The sequence below is a fragment of the Carassius gibelio genome, chromosome A14, assembly GCF_023724105.1.
Source record: "Carassius gibelio isolate Cgi1373 ecotype wild population from Czech Republic chromosome A14, carGib1.2-hapl.c, whole genome shotgun sequence".
Classification (NCBI taxonomy): domain Eukaryota; kingdom Metazoa; phylum Chordata; class Actinopteri; order Cypriniformes; family Cyprinidae; genus Carassius; species Carassius gibelio.
In genome coordinates, this window is record NC_068384.1 from 10,773,607 (window position 1) to 10,793,268 (window position 19,662).

The 19,662-nt window shown below is 37.2% G+C and overlaps 1 protein-coding gene across 4 annotated transcripts in view; it reads right to left on the reverse strand.

Annotated features, from left to right (window-relative positions):
* The window catches only part of LOC128027469 (dystrophin-related protein 2-like), a 147,083-nt gene that overhangs the window by 54,394 nt on the left and 73,027 nt on the right, over positions 1-19,662 (reverse strand). For 2 of the 4 annotated variants that reach the window (XM_052615122.1, XM_052615118.1), the window contains exons 1-5: positions 19,425-19,592; positions 15,603-15,771; positions 7,098-7,254; positions 4,077-4,197; positions 2,837-3,105 (exon numbers count right to left, since the gene is read on the reverse strand). In XM_052615122.1, the coding sequence (XP_052471082.1) occupies positions 2,837-3,105; positions 4,077-4,197; positions 7,098-7,254; positions 15,603-15,649 (594 nt within the window). In that variant the 5' untranslated portion in view covers positions 15,650-15,771; positions 19,425-19,592. Of the gene's footprint in view, positions 1-2,836; positions 3,106-4,076; positions 4,198-7,097; positions 7,255-15,602; positions 15,772-19,424; positions 19,593-19,662 lie in introns of those variants that run through there. The other 2 variants (XM_052615121.1, XM_052615119.1) reach the window with 1 other exon arrangement.

Genomic DNA, 19,662 nt, shown 5'->3' on the forward strand with positions numbered 1-19,662 from the left:
AATACCCACTACTATGTACCTGTTTTTGTAGTTGAGTGTACTTATTTTTTAATTTTTTAAATAGCAATAGATACTTATTATGTAAATATTTATATTAATAAGGTTGTATATACTGTAAAATGTATATAAATGTAAATGTATATTCGTTTAGATTTAGATTTTAATTGTTAATCTCATTCTTATTCAACTTATTCTGAATAAATATTAAATAAATAAATAAAAACATTTAATTAAAAATAAAACATCTGATAAAAATTAATAAAGGAAAACAAAATAACCAGTAAAATAACATTTGAAAAATAAAAGTGCACTGTCACACAATGAAAGCAAGAGAACAAAAATTATAAAAATAATAATAACCAAAACAACCAAAAAACAAAACATCTATTTGATTCAAAAACATCAGGGGCAAATCACATTACACATTCATAATACATTTAATTTAAAGTCTGAAAAAAAAAAAACACTTCCTTAAACCCTACAGTGAAATGAAGTGAGAGAAAAAGTAAACGAGCTTCTATGCCATTAGAGAACTGTGCCATGTGGAGAGTCTCATTACAGTCTGGCTGAAAATCTTAGAATTTGTAATTTAGCAAGCTGTGAGGTCTACTAACAAATGCAAAAATATCTAAAGTTCAATTAGAAAGCCTTGAATAATACATCAACATATGGCCATAAAAATACATTTATATAACTATAAATGCACACTGAACCTCTTCATCATTATCTATTAAAGCAGCAAATCTAGAAGTAAATAGGGTACATGGATCACAACAAGGTTCCAGCAGCCAGCCATACAAAAGTCGAATTCAAGTCACTTTCCCACTTCTTAAAACATGTCTACCAAGATATAAGACTGGAGTTTGGGTGTTTTTTTATTTATTTTTTTTTTTTTGCTACTACCAAAATAGATCTAATTCAAGAAATGCAATAGTTGTTACAACAACAATACTGTTGCAAAGATGTCTGTTTTTAAGTATAGCACAGGTATGTGTGCAGTGATTTAATGTCACATTATGTCATGTAAATGCACCCTGATCCATCCTAGACATCATCTGAAAATCTGCCTAGTGCCTACTCACATCAACAGTGATGAGAATAACGGCGTTATAAATAACGGCGTTACTAACGGCATTACTTTTTCCAGTAACGAGTAATCTAATTGATTACTCTTCTCATCTAAATAACGCCGTTACCGTTACTGCCAAAAAATGCGGCGCGTTACTATAACTGATGATGAAGCTGTTCTTTTTTTTCATCAGACCAACTAGATCTCTGAGCGAGAGGCAAATACTTTTTTTTACTGTTCTTCCTTGGTTAGTGGACAGAGCACGAGACAAGCGCATAAATGCTGACGATTGGCTGAGGTAGAGTAAAATTTCATTGTAAGCCAATCAGAGGTAGAGTTGGGCGGGTTTTCGAAAGCACGCATAGATGGGAATTCGGCTCTTTTGACTCAGCTCACTGAAAAGAGCCGGCTCTTTGGCTCACAAACGGCTCTTTAAATGACTTTGAGTATAATATTTCAATTTTTATTACATAATTATTTAATTTCTATAGGTTAAATTTGAAAAAATAGAGTCGGCTCTTCAGATATGCGAGCCAGCTCCCGAAGTTCAACTAAAAGAGCCGGCTCTTAGAGTCGGCTCATTCGCGAATCGCGAACGACTCATCAAAAGCTCATTCGCGAACGAGTCAATCCATCATCACTAACGCTCATTCGCGAACGACCCATCATCACTAACGCTCATGAATTGCGAACAACCCATCATAACGCATAGTCGGACAGGACAGGAAACACAAGGAACAACACAAGCCAGTCAGTCAACGAGAGACAGGTATGGCGACGAGCCCAAATAATCCAACAGTAGCCTTCTCTAAATAGAAGTATATACATTACTTTTTCCTTCAAGAATTTAAAGAAACAATAAAAGGAAATATCAAAAGTTCCCAAAAATCTATCGTGTTATTTGCATTGATTCACTATATAAACATAATATATACATACATGGCATTTGATTGGAGGCTAGTCTCACTTCAGATGTGTGTACAATGTTTCATGTTTCTGTTAATAATGTATTGTATTAAGTGTCCATTTCATTATACTATTCAGATTTATCATAAATAATTGAACATGCACATGTATTTTAAGTTCCTTTAAAGAGGGGTAGAGGTGGGGTCACGTTTGAGCATTTAAAATTAAATTTTACTTGAAAGTAACGCAATAGTTACTTTCTTAAGTAACTAGTTAGTTTTAAAATTTGTAACTGAGTAACTAATTTAGTTACTTTTTGGAAGAAGTAACTAGTAACTGTAACTAATTACTTTTTAAAAGTAACTTGCCCAACACTGCACATCAATCAACCATTGTGCCTATATTAATGTTTCAACTTTGATGGTTCCGTACAACTTAAAAAATTAAATAATAATTGGTACATATACATGCAGGTGACTTTACAGAACTACCTGTCATGCAGGGCCACAGATCATATAAAGCACGACAAGCATGGCTAAAATAACCCTGAAAATTCTACTCAAAAAGTCACATATGCAGGGAGACTCAGATATATATGGTATGATATATATATATATATATATATATATATATATATATATATATATATATATATATATATATATATATATATATGGATATTTTATGGAGGTTTTTTTTTTTGCTCTTTTATGCTTTGCCCATGCAGTAACACACTAAAGTAGTATTTGATGGATATAGTTACCAATCAGACACCATTCAATTTAAAATCCAATCACAAAAGTTTAAGAAGCAATTTGTCCAAATTAATCACTTGTGATCAGGTCACCAAAGACATATTACCTTGGTAGCATCTATATGGTCCTGCAGTGAATCAATGAACAGGTCTCCCACAGGCTCCCAGGCGTCCCTCACTCCCTCCGCCTGCTCCAGAGCCACAGCCAGCTCCTCCATGGCTGCCTGGATCTGCAGCAGCCTCTCCAGGGTTCGCTCCATGTGCCGGTGTCGGTCCACGCAGCGCGCTGTCAACTTCTCCCACAGGTCACTGGCCACGTTGGCCTGCTTCCACACGGAGCGACTTACATTCAGCATTCGCTGGCGAGGAGAGACTTCTGTGAGTGAGAGGAGGGGAAGAATAGGGAGTAACAGAGAGGCTATGAGCCAACAAAGTGAAAACAACAGCCCTGATATCTCCGTTATTAATTGCTTCAAATGACAAAGATACACTCATGTGGATGCAGAATTCGGTTGATGGCCTACATGTGAGAAGGCAGTTTCTCTTCAGGCACTGAAATTTCTATGGACCTGTGCTGGGTTAATGTTGGTCTGTCAATGTGTGTCTATGTGCAAATATTAACGCAATTTTGGAATAATTCATTAAAAAAAGATGGATGAAAACTCAAAGATGCAAATAAACTGTACAAAATAAGCATTTATTGTCAATTAAATATTGCAAAAAAATATATAATAATCCAGTTGAAATATCTAAAAAAAAAAAAAAAAAAGACTTGAGAGGCAACATTGCAGTTTTAAGTATAAATTAGATTTACAAAAAAAGGGATTTAAAATAAGACAAAACACATTAAAGATGAATCTATGACAACAAACTTTAAAATCTTATGTAGTGTTTCTTATCAAATTATTTTATTTTGTTTAAGGATTTTTTGATATTTTCAATTGACAAAACAGCCCTACAAATGCATTAAAACATCAAAACTTATTATTATTATCATTATTATTATTGCAAATACTATTACCCCCTAAAACTGTCTGATCCGTTGTTACCTAGACATAAAGCATCTGCTACCAATCACCAGCGCTTATTTGGAAATAGTTTTTTTTTTTGCAGTACTCTTACTTTTCTGCATTAATTAAACTTTATCTGAAAATTCTACTGAATGGAAGCATTGCTATAGAGGCCGCTGACTAACTGGTGCAGGATCCCCTTGTTTTTGAGCCAATCATCTTAGCCCTAAATATCATGTGATTAATTATTCAGGACCCAGAGGAACACAATGTCATGACATTTGGTTAAATGTATAAAAATGGTCCATAAACCATTTTTCATCGCTAGGGAACAAACCTTTGCCATCAGGCAACGTCTCCTCAGGCTCCTGGAATGGGTGTTGTGCCAGAAAGGTCTGAGCTGATTCCAACACCGAGTAGATGTAGGGCCCTCTGGATTTGACATCTTCCATGAAAGCCTGCACACAACAACATATGTTTACCAGTGCGTCATGGTGACATGATCAGACATCACAGCACAGGGAAAAAACATGAAAGCAGCCTCAGTGACACACATATACTAGCTCACAGACACCGTATTGGAGCCCCGCAGCATCCATCAACCCCTGCCGTGTCAATCTACTGAACTAAAGCAGCTTTTCCATCTTTACCTGTCTAGATGTTGACAGATTAGGATTGTTCACCCTAAAAAGGGAAATTCTGGCATTCATATCTCATGTTGTTCCAAACCTGTATGAATTTCTTTCTTCTGTCCATGTGAAGACATTTTAACTGTCTGTGTCCTACAATGAAAGTCCAAAACAATATTGGACCCAAAAGAGGGATCATCTTCAGTATTTCACAAAAGTCTGAAAATCATACATTCTTGGAATGACATGAGGTTGAGTAAATAATGCTAGAATTTCCGACTATCTAACACAAATCAATTTGGGCGACTAATGTACTGTAGTAATCTACGATGTGTATCAATGGAGTAGACTCCCTAGTTCTAGGCACCACCTTCAGTTTTTCCACCAATCACTAATAGTTATAAAAGGAGACAACTTAATTAATTCATTGTGTGATTTTAAAACTCAGAGGAACATTAACCCCTCTTTTTAAAGTCATTTCTTTGAATGATCCAACAGCTCAATCCTCTTATATCACAAGCATGGCTGTGAAACCACATTAGGAGTCACCCCCAGTAACACGTGCCATGTCCTTGAAACCTCTACCCACCTATACTTGCAAATTGAGTTAGCAACCAAGAAACTGTAAACTGAAATCAAATTGTCAAAAGTAGAAATGTACTGCCGGGCTGCTGGAATCAAGAGGTCTCCTGGGGGGTCTTTGTGGAAAGCATGTCCTCTTGCTCATGCCTTGCTATTTCATGAAATAACCGAGGCATGAAAATGATTTCATTGCACTCCCTGTGAAACTTCATAGCAGCTAAACAAAAGGTCCACCTTTGGCTGAGCGAACAAAAACAAAGACTTAAGATCGCTCACGTATTAATTATACATTTGTAGGAAAGCTAAAAGAAATGTTTGTTTCCTCAACTAAATACTTAAGTAATTATGCTATCTACATAGTGTTAAAAGATTTCAGTCTACACTAGTATTAGGGCAAGCTTCAATATATACACATTTTTTATAGTTTTTAAAGCAAACCATACTCCCAATCTATTCAAATCTGTCAACAAACTGTCAAAAAAAAAATAGCACAGGGGGAGACAAAAAGAGTATGATGTTAAAATACAGAGGAAGAAAAACACTTATGATCAATAATTTAAATTTTTTAAAACATCGTAATTCTCTGCAGAGCAGCATATGTGATTTTGCGCTCTGCTTTGTCGAAAAAGTTTTAGGGCGATGTGGCACATTGGGAACACGAACATTGTACATTGCAGCGGTGAATTGGAGGAAAAGAGAACAGCATGTGACAGATGGAATGATAGCATGAGGATGGGGGTGCATGCACATGCATATGTGTATCTACATATTACATAAAAAGCAAAAAGCGAGCAATAAGGAAGAATTAAGGGACAGCCAAGAAAGGGACAGTGAGATACAGGTCGGTTAATTTAGAGGATGATTTCACAGTGTGTCGGTCACAGAAAGAAAGAGCTTGCTATGTTTCTCTTTCTCACTCTATCTTTTCTCTCAGTACCCCTCTCTTTCCTGCTCTATTCAGCTGACAGCAGAAATCGGCAGGGCCTATTACTGTTTGTGTTTGTGTATTGAGAGAAAAAACACGTTTGAATGCAGAACATAATGTGCATGCACAGGAGAGTGGTTAATATTTAAGGAGATAGTTCACCTTAAAACTAAACAAATCTGTCAACCTTCACTCAGTCTCACCCTCATGTCTCAGCAAATCTGCATGACACAAAATTCTAAAATCCACCAATGTTTATTTTCAATTCAATGAATATCCTGTTTAAGTTTGAGTGTTGAGGCAATAAACACTTTTTTTGTGTACCAAAATTACAATTTGTAAGCATTACATAATGATTGTTCATGATTTATAAATGGAAGCTATTATAAAGTGTTACCAACATTATTACATTGACACATTCACAGCTGATGATAGATTACGCTTAACTGTAATGAAGAATCATGAATCACTTGTAAAGTTGTTTTGAAACAATGTGTATTGTGAAACTATAAAAACACACATGAATGGCACTGAACAGAATCATTATTCTGAGTTACAGTAGATCACTTCAATAAATCAGGTTAACCCAGTTTGGAATGATTCATTCACAAATCTGACTGATTCTCAAGTGACTCAGTGATCTGGCATCTTTACAAAATGTCATAAAAAGTCATAAGAACAACATCTATGATTCTTTGTAGTGCATGTCAATTTTCGAAGCTTTACTATGTACATTAAAGTCTTCAAACTTTGTTTTCCAGTGTAAGAAAGAATGTTATGCAGGATTAGAATGATCTGAGTAAAAGTCTTTTTAAGTAAAGTATTCCTAAATTGGAGGGGGTGTGGAGGGTGTAAACATAAAAGTTGCATCTTAAGCAATTTATTGTGCATGCATCAGTTGCTGCCACTATGTTTTATTTTCAGTGATCTCGCAAGCTTCTTTGTGGTTAATGAACTGAGGGGGGTTCAGATTTTACAATTAACATGTTTCATTCAGGTCTATTTTTGCATCTTGATAATGGATTCAGAAGTGTTTTATTAGTTTACAGGTGGGTGGGCTCGAATCTTTAATGTTATTCTGTCTGAGCTCCTGCTGCCATATTGCAGTCTTTAATATTGAATTAATTCTGTTATGTTGATAGATGACAAGATTAACTGTGTTCAGGAGCAAAGTCAGCATGAGAAAAGATGTGTGTGTGATATGCATGTGTGTTAGGCCAACCTGGTGGAACTCCCGCTGGTGCTGCACCGCTCCGACATCACCACCTATGGGCAGCTGCTCGGACAGCTCTTCGTCTTTAGCTGTCTGCCATTCAATGATCTCCTGCAGGGACAGCTGGAGCTTCCCACTGTTGTCCGAAAAGGCCTCCAGCCGTACTCTGCCAACACAGCAAACGACAGCCCACCACAGGGCACACACCCATGGTCAAAACTTAGACAGCACTGAGATCACAGCACCGAAAAACTCTTCAAATCAAGAGTCTCAGGACAAACTGTTACAAAACCTTGTCACCATTCCAGTTTTTATTATTTTTGAGGGTTTTGCAATGTTATTCTCTGGTGAACAGGCAAACATAACTTGACAGCAGCATGTTTTTGATGCTCCACAAGACTATATATTACATATTTTTACAAATATTGCTATATGGTAAAATGATATGTGCATAAAACCTGCCTGCACATCAAAAAACTAATTTGACTGAAAATTTGCTATAACAAATTTACATAATGTGCATAATACATAAAGTGACAGCTTTGTTCTAGTGAACAAGTGGGATGGAAACAGCTTAATTCGCAACTTGTTTTTCAATGACTTGTTTTTAATAATGGAATCACATTTGGGGTTTGATAATTCACCTATATCGGCTCTTCCGGTTTCTGGGATTTATGTATGTATAAAAAAAAAGTTTGAGAACCATTGCCTCTATGCAGCTTGTACGGTCAATTCCTAGCTACTGAACCCTTTGACAAAATCAAAGATTTGATGGATGGTGTAGCCCAAGGATCTGGACCAGTACCCAAAAATCTGCAGATACAAACTCCAACGATCCTTAAATCTATGTGCTGTCATCATTGTGCCCTTCAGCAAGACCCCAGGTTGCTCCAGTGGGACTCTCCGTGTAACATGGAGCCCCTTAGGATAAAAGCGCCTCTTAAATGACAAAGCAAAAAGACTGTGATTGTTGGCCTCAGGGTACCTTTACTCACAAATTGACCTCAGGTTCACACAGATTGATTTGAGTGATAAAAATTTTGCCTCCACTTAGTGATAATTGATGTGACAGTGTCCACCGGGACATCCAAACACTAATGTGCTTGTTATTTTAATCATTCACAGACAGAAGCCAATTGTCAGGCAACCATGTGCTCGTTAGGACAACACAGGCAGAAATAGAAAACTCATGTAAAACTAAGCCATCGGTGATTGAAATCAAATTCTCAGAAACAGAACATGTTATTATATGTTGCATAATTAGAGAACAAGTGCAGGGGTCTGATGAAAAGAGAGAAGCCTGCTTCACCTGTTCGGGCCTCTATTGTAGTGAGAGGGTGGGCACAGCGCTCTATAATGATGTGTTATTACACTCAATAAAGGCAGCCAGGCTGCAGACATTTCATTAGAGAGCCTGTGTGTTCTATAGTTGCCTTAAGACTCCTTCATCATTCAGACACAAACACAAACAAGCACACACCTCCTCCATTGGTACAAAACAGATAAATAAGCACACATACGCACACACATACTGTATAAAACACAAAATAATTGAACCTGAGGAAAATACAGCTCACCCACCTGATACTCGCAAAGGGTCACAGCCACAGCAAGCTGTAGATTTTTGTACTATGCATGTCAAAGATCAAATGAAGTTCCTGTCTGTGTGAGTTTAATGAGTTAATCTAGCATTTCTACACTGTGGTCATGGGTTGAACCTACTTAGAAAAGAGAAGGAGGACTTCTTGAAAGGGCCTTTTGACATACGGCTATCAGCTATAACCGGCACACACTGCTTTTGATACTCTATTACAGGTTTGTGTGTGCTTGTTGCAGCTTTGTAATTTGAAGTAAAAATCGTAAGAAAAAACACTACTACAAAAAGTCATCAAACAATGCTAATAGTGTCGTTGTTATCAATGTCAAGGGTTTAATTCAGTTTTGTAAATCAGTTTTGTGGCTCCGATTATGTGAACTCTTTCCATCCTACAGACAGTGAGATGTACTTAAGAGAATCTCAAATTCACTCAAATTGTCATAAAATCACCATAATTTAAGATGGTTTTTATTAAATTAAAAAAGGACAGAACCATTATAAAAGCCTGTTTCCACTGAAAGAAAAAATTAAAAGAAAAATGACAATTGTCAAATATATATACAGTACAAACCAAAAGTTTGGACACACCTTCTCATTCAAAGAGTTTTCTTTATTTTCATGAATATGAAAATTGTAGAGTCACACAGAAGGCCATTTGACCAAGAAGGAGAGTGATGGGGTGCTGCGCCAGATGACCTGGCCTCCACAGTCACCGGACCTGAACCCAATCGAGATGGTTTAGGGGTGAGCTGGACCGCAGACAGAAGGCAAAAGGGCCAACAAGTGCTAAGCATCTCTCGGGGAACTCCTTCAAGACTGTGGGAAGAGCATTTCAGGTGACTAGCTCTTGAAGCTCATCAAGAGAATGCCAAGAGTGTGCAAAGCAGTAATCAAAGCAAAAGGTGGCTTTTTTTGAAGAACATTGAATATGACATATTTTCTGTTGTTTCACACTTTTCTGTTATGTATATAATTCCATATATAAGTCCACATGTGTTAATTCATAGTTTTGATGCCTTCAGTGTGAATCTACAATTTTCATAGTCATTTTCAATTTTCATATATATATATATATATATATATATATAGTTGCTGCTTAATATTTTTGTGGAAATTGAGATTATTATTTTTTTAAATTATCCAATCTGGATTCTCTCGCTATAAAGGAAAGAAAAAAGTATGAATATTTGCAATGCTACAAAATATTTCTGTCACTTCTGATCAATTTACTGCATCCTTGCTGAATAAAAGTATTAATTAAAATATAAAATGGTACTGTAAAACCCCATTCACTGTAAAGGATGCATTTATGAGAAATAAACGTACAATATCTAGCTATAAAGTCGCATTGACAGATATAAAAATCATATTACAAAATGCAAAATCACAAGAGAGAAAAAAATTACTAGTCACAATTACAAGAAATAACGCCACTATTGTGAAATAAAGATGTAATTACCTTAATTTGTTGTTTTACTCTGAGGGGGAAATGGGCTTTTATAGAATATAAAAGTCTACCAAATAAATACATTCAAATACATAAATACAAATACACAATGAGACTTAGCACGAACACACTCATAACTTTTTTTCACTTCATTTGGCCCATTGAAACATTTTCCTGAATCAGAGCAGTTCATGCATCCAGCGCTGTGAGTACTGGGGACACGTCTGCCCCTTTATTCTCACAAGGGTATGATCTGTTCTCTATAGTATCGTGCAGAGCCTGCTGTGTTTCTGCAGCCTTTCTGAATGCTTAGACTTAGACCATCGATCATCTCATCTCTCTCTAAGGCTTTATGGGGATTCCTCCAAAAGCCACAAAATCAAACAATGCCTCTGCTGGACAAGCATCCAAATCCTCTGGTCCTTTATACAGAGGAGAAGACACAAATAAAACCCCAATGGAATCAGGGCAGGGCAGTGTTATAGACCTCCTCACTTGGCTCCAGGTAGCAAACTCGGGTTAACAAATTAAGATTAATGGAGGGCTTTTAATGGATTGGATTGCAGTGCTGAGATGGCACATGTTGGAGGCATCTGGATCGGTTCTGTTGTGGGAGCTGGATGGCATGTAAATGTGGGCAGGCTGTGACTGCATGGAAGCAAACAAGTGGCAAGTGCTCTGGCAGTCTTGAAACGTGCTTGTTCGATATGAACCATCAGGCATGGTGGCTAGCGCAGGGTATAGTAATCAATACCAGTGGCCAATGAGGAGCTTCTTTTACAATGTTCACACATGGCAGGGACAAAGCAAGCCTTTTTTTTTTTTTGAGGATCATTCATGCCTTTTCAGAGCCATCTGTTCTAAATTTCTTTTACATTTATCTATTTAGCGGACATTTTAATTGAGGCGACTTCCAAATGAGAGTAACACAAGCAGATTCAAGTGCTTGTATCCAAAGCAATTTACAGTATTAACCCAAGTTTATAGGTCCAAAACATGATTTCAATAGAATTCAAAGAATTTGCACAATTAAGCATATGTTCAAAAGTAAAAAAAAAAAATTGATGTCTAAATGTTACATGCACATCAAAATTATCACAATATAATAACAATTATACAATACAAATTGCAATATGCATATCACAATGGCTAGCACTAAATAAATTAATTCTAATACTTAAACTTTTTTAGATAGAAAATAGACTGACCACACAACTTAGTCTGTATGAATGTGTGTGTGGGGTGTGTGTGTGTGTGTGTGTGTGTGTGTGCGAGTGTGTGTCAAGATGCTATCATAGCAAAGTAGTCTGGAAAAAAGCCTGATACATATAGAGACATTAACCTGAACAGATCAGCAAATAACTAAATGGTAAAAATTAAAGTGAGGTGCCTGGTATCCTTTGTCTTTCATTTGTGTTTCCATTTCAGAAGCGTTGCCTAAGGCTCTGTTCATCACTCTCTCTGAGGCCAGTTCTCTCAACAACGCAAGCCTCTAAATGTAACACTGAATGAAAGAGCGGTGGGAGATTTGTCTGCGAGCACAGATTCTCAGATGCAATGAAGCCATTGGCTAAAAAAGGTGATGGTGCCATGGGAGAAATGAGCCTTACAATTCAGCATTGCCTGTCTCGCCTCTTTCATTACCCTACATTCTGTTTATAAGACACAGTTAAGCAAATACAATGGGCTGCTGCATGCATACAAATACTGCACCTATATTGTCAGCTGGTTCCATATATGTCATTGTGTATGCATAAACACTCCATTGGAATGCTTCATTGGAATATTTCATGTGAGCGCTGAGATGCAAAAAGGAATACATTTCCTGCAAGAGAGCTTTAGATATGCATCTTGCACAGACGCTTGTGTATTCATTTATTCACTCACATCCAATAAAGCCACGTTAAAGCATAAATTATCTGTGGGAGACGTGTAAAGAAGTTTTTAAGGCCAGATAGTGGGCAGGTCTCAGGTGAAACTAAGCAGACATTTGACTTTAACATGGCTTGTCAGGAAAGCCACAAGAGTTACTGTGCAAATAAAAGAGAGCTAAACTGAGGGAACCTGATACTATGTCTGGTGGTCTATCCTTGCCCAACTGTATCATTAGCTTACCCGAAACATGTGCCAAGTTAGGGATGATGAGTGCCGCCGTAGTGCCTGGCTGCATCTCCCAACAAAAATTATATTCAGCCTTACTACAGCTTCTTATTTCTCTAAGGGACGGATATTTTTACATGCTGAGCATCCCATGCAACTGTATCAGCAGTGCATTGTGTCTACCCAGCAAAAGATAGCAATTCGCTCAGCTCCATACTGATAGATGAGCATGCCGGACAAGCTTTATTTGATTTAATCCCTACAAACACAGCCGGGAAGACTTAATAATTCATGCACTTTAAAAATCCTTTTGACTTGTTTGTTCATTAGGGTGTCTGAATAGTAGGTTTATTTGCAAAGCCTAGCAAGAAACTCGAAACGGCACAGCGTACAGTAACCTCTCACAAAAATATCCTTTTTTTTTTTTTTTTTTTGCTTTTTCTGTCTGGTCCCAAGTCATGATGCAACTGATGTGGGTTCCTACAACCATATGAGGAATTAACAACTTTCTGGTACAAACACAAATATGTGCATTTCAGCAAAGTTAGAAAAGGTTGTGTTTACCACTGGCTGCAACACTTACCAAAAGTTCCTCCAAAAGATTACACTATGCCAGAATATGGGCTGAGCTCAAAATACCCCAGCTGAAAAGACCAGCACCACTTTCTGTGCTAGTCCAGGCTGCTTTTGAATGAGAGGGAAAAGAGAACTAGTTTCATTTTTAAAAAATTCCATTAACCATTCTCGAACATGCTTTGCCAACCTCGACAAAACGACTCTGACAGTGTTTTCTGCACAACTACTGATCACAATACTGCTACCGAATCTACAACTGAAACATAAAATGATCTGCTTAGTCTGATTCACAAACAAATGACTCTTGTCATTTCAAATCAAGAATTGGTTGTTCAGATAACAATGTGTAGTTAAAGAGACACAATAATGAATTTTGTTATTTCTTTTTTAAATTAATGAATTAATGAAACTATTCCACTTTTCTACTCACTTAGTATTATTATTATTATTTATATATATATATATATATATATATATATATATATATATATATATATATATATATATATATATATATATATATATATATATATATATATATATATATATATATATATATATATGTATATATATATATACAATTATTATTTACATGTACGCAGCCTCTAAAATGTCTGTAAAATAAATTGAGATGTTACTGTTTTGAAATTATTCCTTTTTTCATATCTATTGAAATTATGTCATCATTTGGTAACATACTGCTTTGTGGATCTAAAGTGAAAAAAAGTACAAATAAAAACATTTACATCCTATCTGGCTGTTGAATTGGCAAGATTTTTCTGCTGATGCTTGCTAACCAAATACAATCTTGCTGGTAAGCATGGTTAAGTCAGGTCACCAGCACATCAGCATCTAAAACACAACAAATTGTGATAACAAGCAACGCTGGGAAGCTAAGCAGAAATAATATGTATCTCCCCTCTCATCCTAATATAAGACTTCACCATAGAAATGTCTCAAACAATTAAAGGAAATGGTAACCAAAACTAGGCTGCCAACATTCTTCTAAATATTTTCTTTTATGTTCCACAGAAGAAATCATACAGATTTTAAGCAACATGAGGATGAGTACACATTTTTCTGAGAATTGTCCCTTTAATTATCTACAACTGAAACAGGATTCCTTCTTCCTACACAGTTAAACATCCACCTAAAACATCCATCTAAAAATCATCTTACTTCCAAAACAAGCAAAAGGCCTTGACAGAATATTCCATTTCCTCTCCCTTTCGTGGACTGCATTTAGACGCACAAAGTACATTTATTACAAGTCAAGTTTGACATGACAGTAGATCCATTAGCAAAAGGGTTTTTAACATTCTAATCTCCGAGCCTAAAACGCAGAGAAAGGACAGCAATTAGCATGCTGTTAGGGCTCAATCAAGCTGCCTTCTGTCTGCTGTTGAAAAGACTGGATGAGGCTTTGAGGATGGCTGAAAGGTCACCATGCTCTCGCCTGCCATTTAGCTCTGAGCATGGTACAGAACAGAACTGAACTGGCATAGCCTTCTTTTTATTACTTTCAGCACTGCAAGCTCTGCACTTATACTTCATAAAACTGCAAATATGAATGTACAGTATGTGGAATGATATCACCAAAGAGTACTAGCTGTAACTTCAAAATACAGCATGACACAGTCGTGGATGTTTAGATGTGTTAATTGTTTACAATCTACGCAGACAAAGAGATGCTTTGAGCAGATTTAGGGATGTGGGTTTTGAGTCAGCACCCACTCACAGCTGCGCCATCAGAGAGGTGAGAAACATCCAGGCATGTCTGCAATCACACATTCCCAGCATGCCTCTGTCAACCCATATACCCCCTCAGCCACATAGCCCCCCGGTCACAGCACATTCACTGCCTTGTGAGTGGACCCCAATGAAGCCAAGCATTCTGATGAAAATGACAAAGACGAGCTCTGTTCTGCCCCGCTAGCAAGACTGTTTGATTTCTTTCCGTCACAGTGCCTGAGAAAGAAAAAAAAACAAAACTAGAATTCCAAGTAAATTATTCATGTTGTGTTGCTCTGAAACGCAATCTACAAAAATCAAGCAGTGATTCAACATTAGGCATGAAACAAATAATGCCAGCTCTACAGTCAACAAAAAAACAACAGCATAGAGACAAACAAAAGCCTTGACCATAATCTATTAATTTATATATATTATTTGATCAAACATAATTTAATCCTACTAAAATCCCTGCCATTGCATTTTACAGATGCCAAAGCTAAAAAAAATCAGGTGTTTAGATGGAAGAGATATATGTCTCTCAAAACACGGCCATCTGAAAAAGTCAGTCACCGCAACGCTGGTGCAATATAATCCCAGAGGGTCTTCTGTAGAGGCCACTTAGTATTCAATTCATTTCCATTACATCTGATGTTGTATGGCTGTAGTCTTCCTTCAGGGCTGGAGGATGTCAGAATACTAACAAGAGTACTGCTACTGCTGGCCATCCTGGGATGATCTTATTACCCTGTGCTGCAGGGAAGATGTCCCAATCAATCACAACCTGGTAAATTTGTCCCCAGAGAAAAACTGGGGTCGTGGCTGCAATTAAGAGGCTAATTATGCAAACAAAGCACCCTGCATCACATACAGGCATACAGTACATACAAGTGACGTGCAAAACAGCCCAAACTCAAACAATGGTTTTATTAGCGCCTCTAAAAATGGAAGAATTGCAATATGCGGATTTCTAACAACTGAGACAAGAATAATAATACCCAGAGAACAGGGAACATAACAGAAGGCTGACGCAATAGAAGGATGATCAAAAAATGTGATATACCTGATGTTGTGGGATTTGCGTTTGATCTCGTTCCAGCAGAGATTCATGTCGTGGTCAGGGTGCTTGTCCCTCTGCCCCCTGCACTGGGTGGGCAGCTCCTGCCCCTCAGGATCCACCGCCGACTCGCAAGGTACACAGTGGCATCCCGGCCACAAGGGCCGCCCTGCAGCTGAGAAACACAATTCAAAATGTAGATAACTTACAAAAAAAATGTCATTGTGCTCAGGTTAAAAGAAATTTAAAAAAAAACTGTCTCAAGAACTAATGTTTTTCATTCTATTGTGCTATTTTAAGCAAAAATGTGTTTGTTTTTATAGAGCTGTGTCATGCGCAAGTGCCGCTCTACACTTAGCATGTTTAAATAGAAAAACATTGCAATGGAAACAAAAACGCGCTCTTTGTGAACAGCAAAGCATTTAAAAAAACAAGATTCAGGGCTGAGGAATGTTAAAATGCAAACAATGATTTGCAGAGCGGTTTTCAAAGAGAACAGATGTTTACTCCAACACTGAGGCTTTTCTTCGTATGTATATCTCCATTTGTTTGCGGGTTTAGGCTTCCAGTCTGTTCAGTGGAGATATTTTGCTGAAAAAGCTACATTTGATGAAATCATTGTTGTCAGATATGGATATTTTTGCTGATAGCCTATGGAAAAATAATTTTTTTACAAACCATTTTGGATATCTGTTCTCTGCCAATTTAAGTAGATAGGAACTGCACAGTACTCGAAATGCATGCTGCCTAGAAATGATCTGCCGGGAGTGTTGCCAAGATGGTCGATGAGTGAACGGCCTTGTCTTAAAAGGGCCAAAATTTGTTAGAGGTGACACACAATTAGAGGAGAAAAAGGTGTGTGTTTTGGGATGTGACCTAAGCCAGATTTGAACTACCCATCGGGACAACAATCTATCAATCTACAACATACAAATTATTATAATCAGCAAAGATCCCTTAATCAAAACAACGATCAAAAAATGAACAAGAACAGTAGCAAACAAATTCCCATGGGATGCACCTCAGCTGATCTCTCGAGCACTCAGCAGATAAATATAATATGAGTAATGCCTGCAGGTCACGTAAACTCTGTTTCTCTCAGCCAGAGCCAGAGAAGGCAGTAATGCTGTTACTTAAAGCATCGCTGGAAATTCAGCACACGTCCAGAGCAAAGGGACGGAGACACAATCATTCCAGCAAAAGTCTCATGATTAAGGAGCTTTCCCTCTTGAAGTCATGAAACCCCTTGTGTCTCGTTCCGTACAGCTGTCAGACTGCCTATATGCTCCTCTTCCTCAAATTTCATTAGCCCCAGGGAGAAACTAGCCATAGGGAGCGCTGGGACTTTTCCATTTGTAGTTGCTTTGTGGTCTGGCAATGTCAATGTCAATTTTTAGGAATGCATGATATATCGGCTATACAGTACATGCATTTTTGGTTATTGATCATTATAGATTATCAGTCAATACTGAATATATGCTGGCCGATATTGTATATCTAAATGTGCTTACTAATTTCCTATATTCATTCATCTAACACTCACTTAAAATGAATCTTTAAACACTGACAATTTAATAGGACTATTAAATATAATATTTCGAAAATCACAAAAATCAATTTTTTTAAATGTCTTATACATGCCTACTCTGAACAGTTGCGATGTTACTAAAGATTTCTATTTCAAAGAAAAATAATCTGTTCTTCTGAACTTTCTATTCTTCGAAGAATCAGAAAACAAACAGTATCCATGTTTCCATAATAGAATTAAGCATAACAACTGTTTTCAACATATAATATAAGTAAAGGTGCATATTAAAATGATTTCTAAAGGACCATGTGAACCTAAAAACAAGAGTAATGGCTGCTGAAAATGCAGCTTTGCCGTCAAAGAAACAAATTACATTTTAAAATATATTACAATACAATAGTTATTTCAAAATCAGGGCAATATTTCACAATATTACAGTTTTTACTGTATTTTTGAACCAACATATGTAGCCTTGGTCACCGCAACAGATTTATTTTAAAAATATGAATAACATTTAACTAATCATAGTGATATCAAAATAAAATAACCAACAATAATGATCAAATACAGCAGGCAATTATTTGTATTGTATGCATATGCAGTACAGTGAGTGATAATTTTCTTTGAGTTATGATAGGTTGACCTATACCCCTGAGTAGTTGTTTAGTCCCATCCCATCCCTGATCAGCCCCATCATCCCACACATCATCTACAGTACCCAAGGCCTCTTCTGGTACCCCTTGCTAACTGACCATGACGACATACTGTCAAGAAGTCAGTGCTGAATAATTTCAACTGACATCTGTGCAGAAATAAACACATCCGGCTGTCCGGGTCCATGCAGCCGCTACACTAAGCCAAAACAAACAGAACCTGAGATGTGTCTCAATGAGAAATTCTGTCCGTCACCATGTTCCCCAGAGCAGGAAGTGAATTAATGCTTCCGCACAGCTCTAATGTGTCCCCTCTTCAGGCAGCCTTCCACTAATTCACTGTCATTTTTCAGTCTTTCTTAAATTTCTCTCTCTCTCTCTAAACTTAATCCACTGTCTCTGTGATTAATCCTGGTTGTTTATGGTTCATCAGATATCTAGATGGGCATCAGATACTGTTAAAACCCTAAATGGAGATAGTGGGGTAGAGACAGTGAGGTAGAGGGGTGTAGTGGAGGGGTGAACAGTTGATTCAATGCAGGAACCCTTTCTGTTTTGTGTTTATGTGCCATTACGAGTCCCCACTCAGTGATTTGTGTGTTTGACAAAAATTTTGCTGAATCGGCTCAAAACTAAAACAGTTGCGGAAATGACCCTCTGGCGAGGACTTTTCCACCAATCAGAGACATTTAGATGGAAGATGCTCCACTGTCCACTGCCAGGACTTCTTCTGGCCCTGGCAGCATAGGAACTGGCATGCCAACAGAAATCCTACACCTCCCACTCAAATGCACAAAAACATGCACAAATACACACCAATTCTCTGCAGATACGGTTGTATGGATTTCAAATGCACAGCATGAATCTATACAAACTCCCCTTGGGAAATAAGGAGAACTGTTCAAGCTTTTTGAAGCAAAGTATATGCCTAGACAGAGATCAACAGAACATAGACAATAAAATTATACTGAATGTAATATTTCTAAATAGATATGTTATAATAATATTATTAAAAAATATTACTGATCAAATGAATACAGCCTTGGTGAGCATAAAAGACTTATTTCAAAAACATTTTAAAAATCGTACCAAACTCAAACATTTGAATGGTAGTGTATGTACATTCACGACAGTCAAAAGTCTATTGCATTGGATCTTTGTTAGAAAAAATGCCAGTTCATGATGTAAGTTCTTGTGTAACTTTCTCTTGTATTGCATACATTGGTTTGAACCAAGAAGAAAGAAAGAAATAATAAAGATACACTTCTTCATTGTATCTCCAGTTGACTTTGGGCACAACATACTGTACAGTATTCAAAGGCAGGTCAAAGCCGAGCCAGTCTACTGACACACAATGTGCAGAACGTTTTATATTGACCGCGCGCTACACAGGGCTTTAAGTACCTAGCTTTGCCTTCAAAGACCGACCATTTCCATGTCAATAAAAAATAGCACTCAGTTTGTAACACAGAGCTCTCTCAAATACCTTAGAAGCATGAATGTCAGGTGATCAAAGTCTGTAAAGGAGTCAGCCAAGTCATGTAACATTTAAAATGCTGACCTTGATAATCTGATTCAGCCCTCGGTTCACTGTGAAAAATGTCTGCTCTTTGAACCCTCCAACACCAAGAGACTGATAGTTCTTACCTCAGAGTGGAGAGCTCTTCCTCTGACACCAGAATGTGCATGCAATAGCCTTTCTCTTATTATATACACATACGGATTCTCTACTTTGTTGTCCACATTGGGTGAGTTGGGCTTACAAAGACGGTCTGCTGTTTATGGTCTGGAAGGAGTGCTCAAATACTGCAGAAGTCCTGCAATCAAAAGCACTATTGTCCCTCACATTCCACATCACACCAACCTGGCTTTTCCACCCACCGGG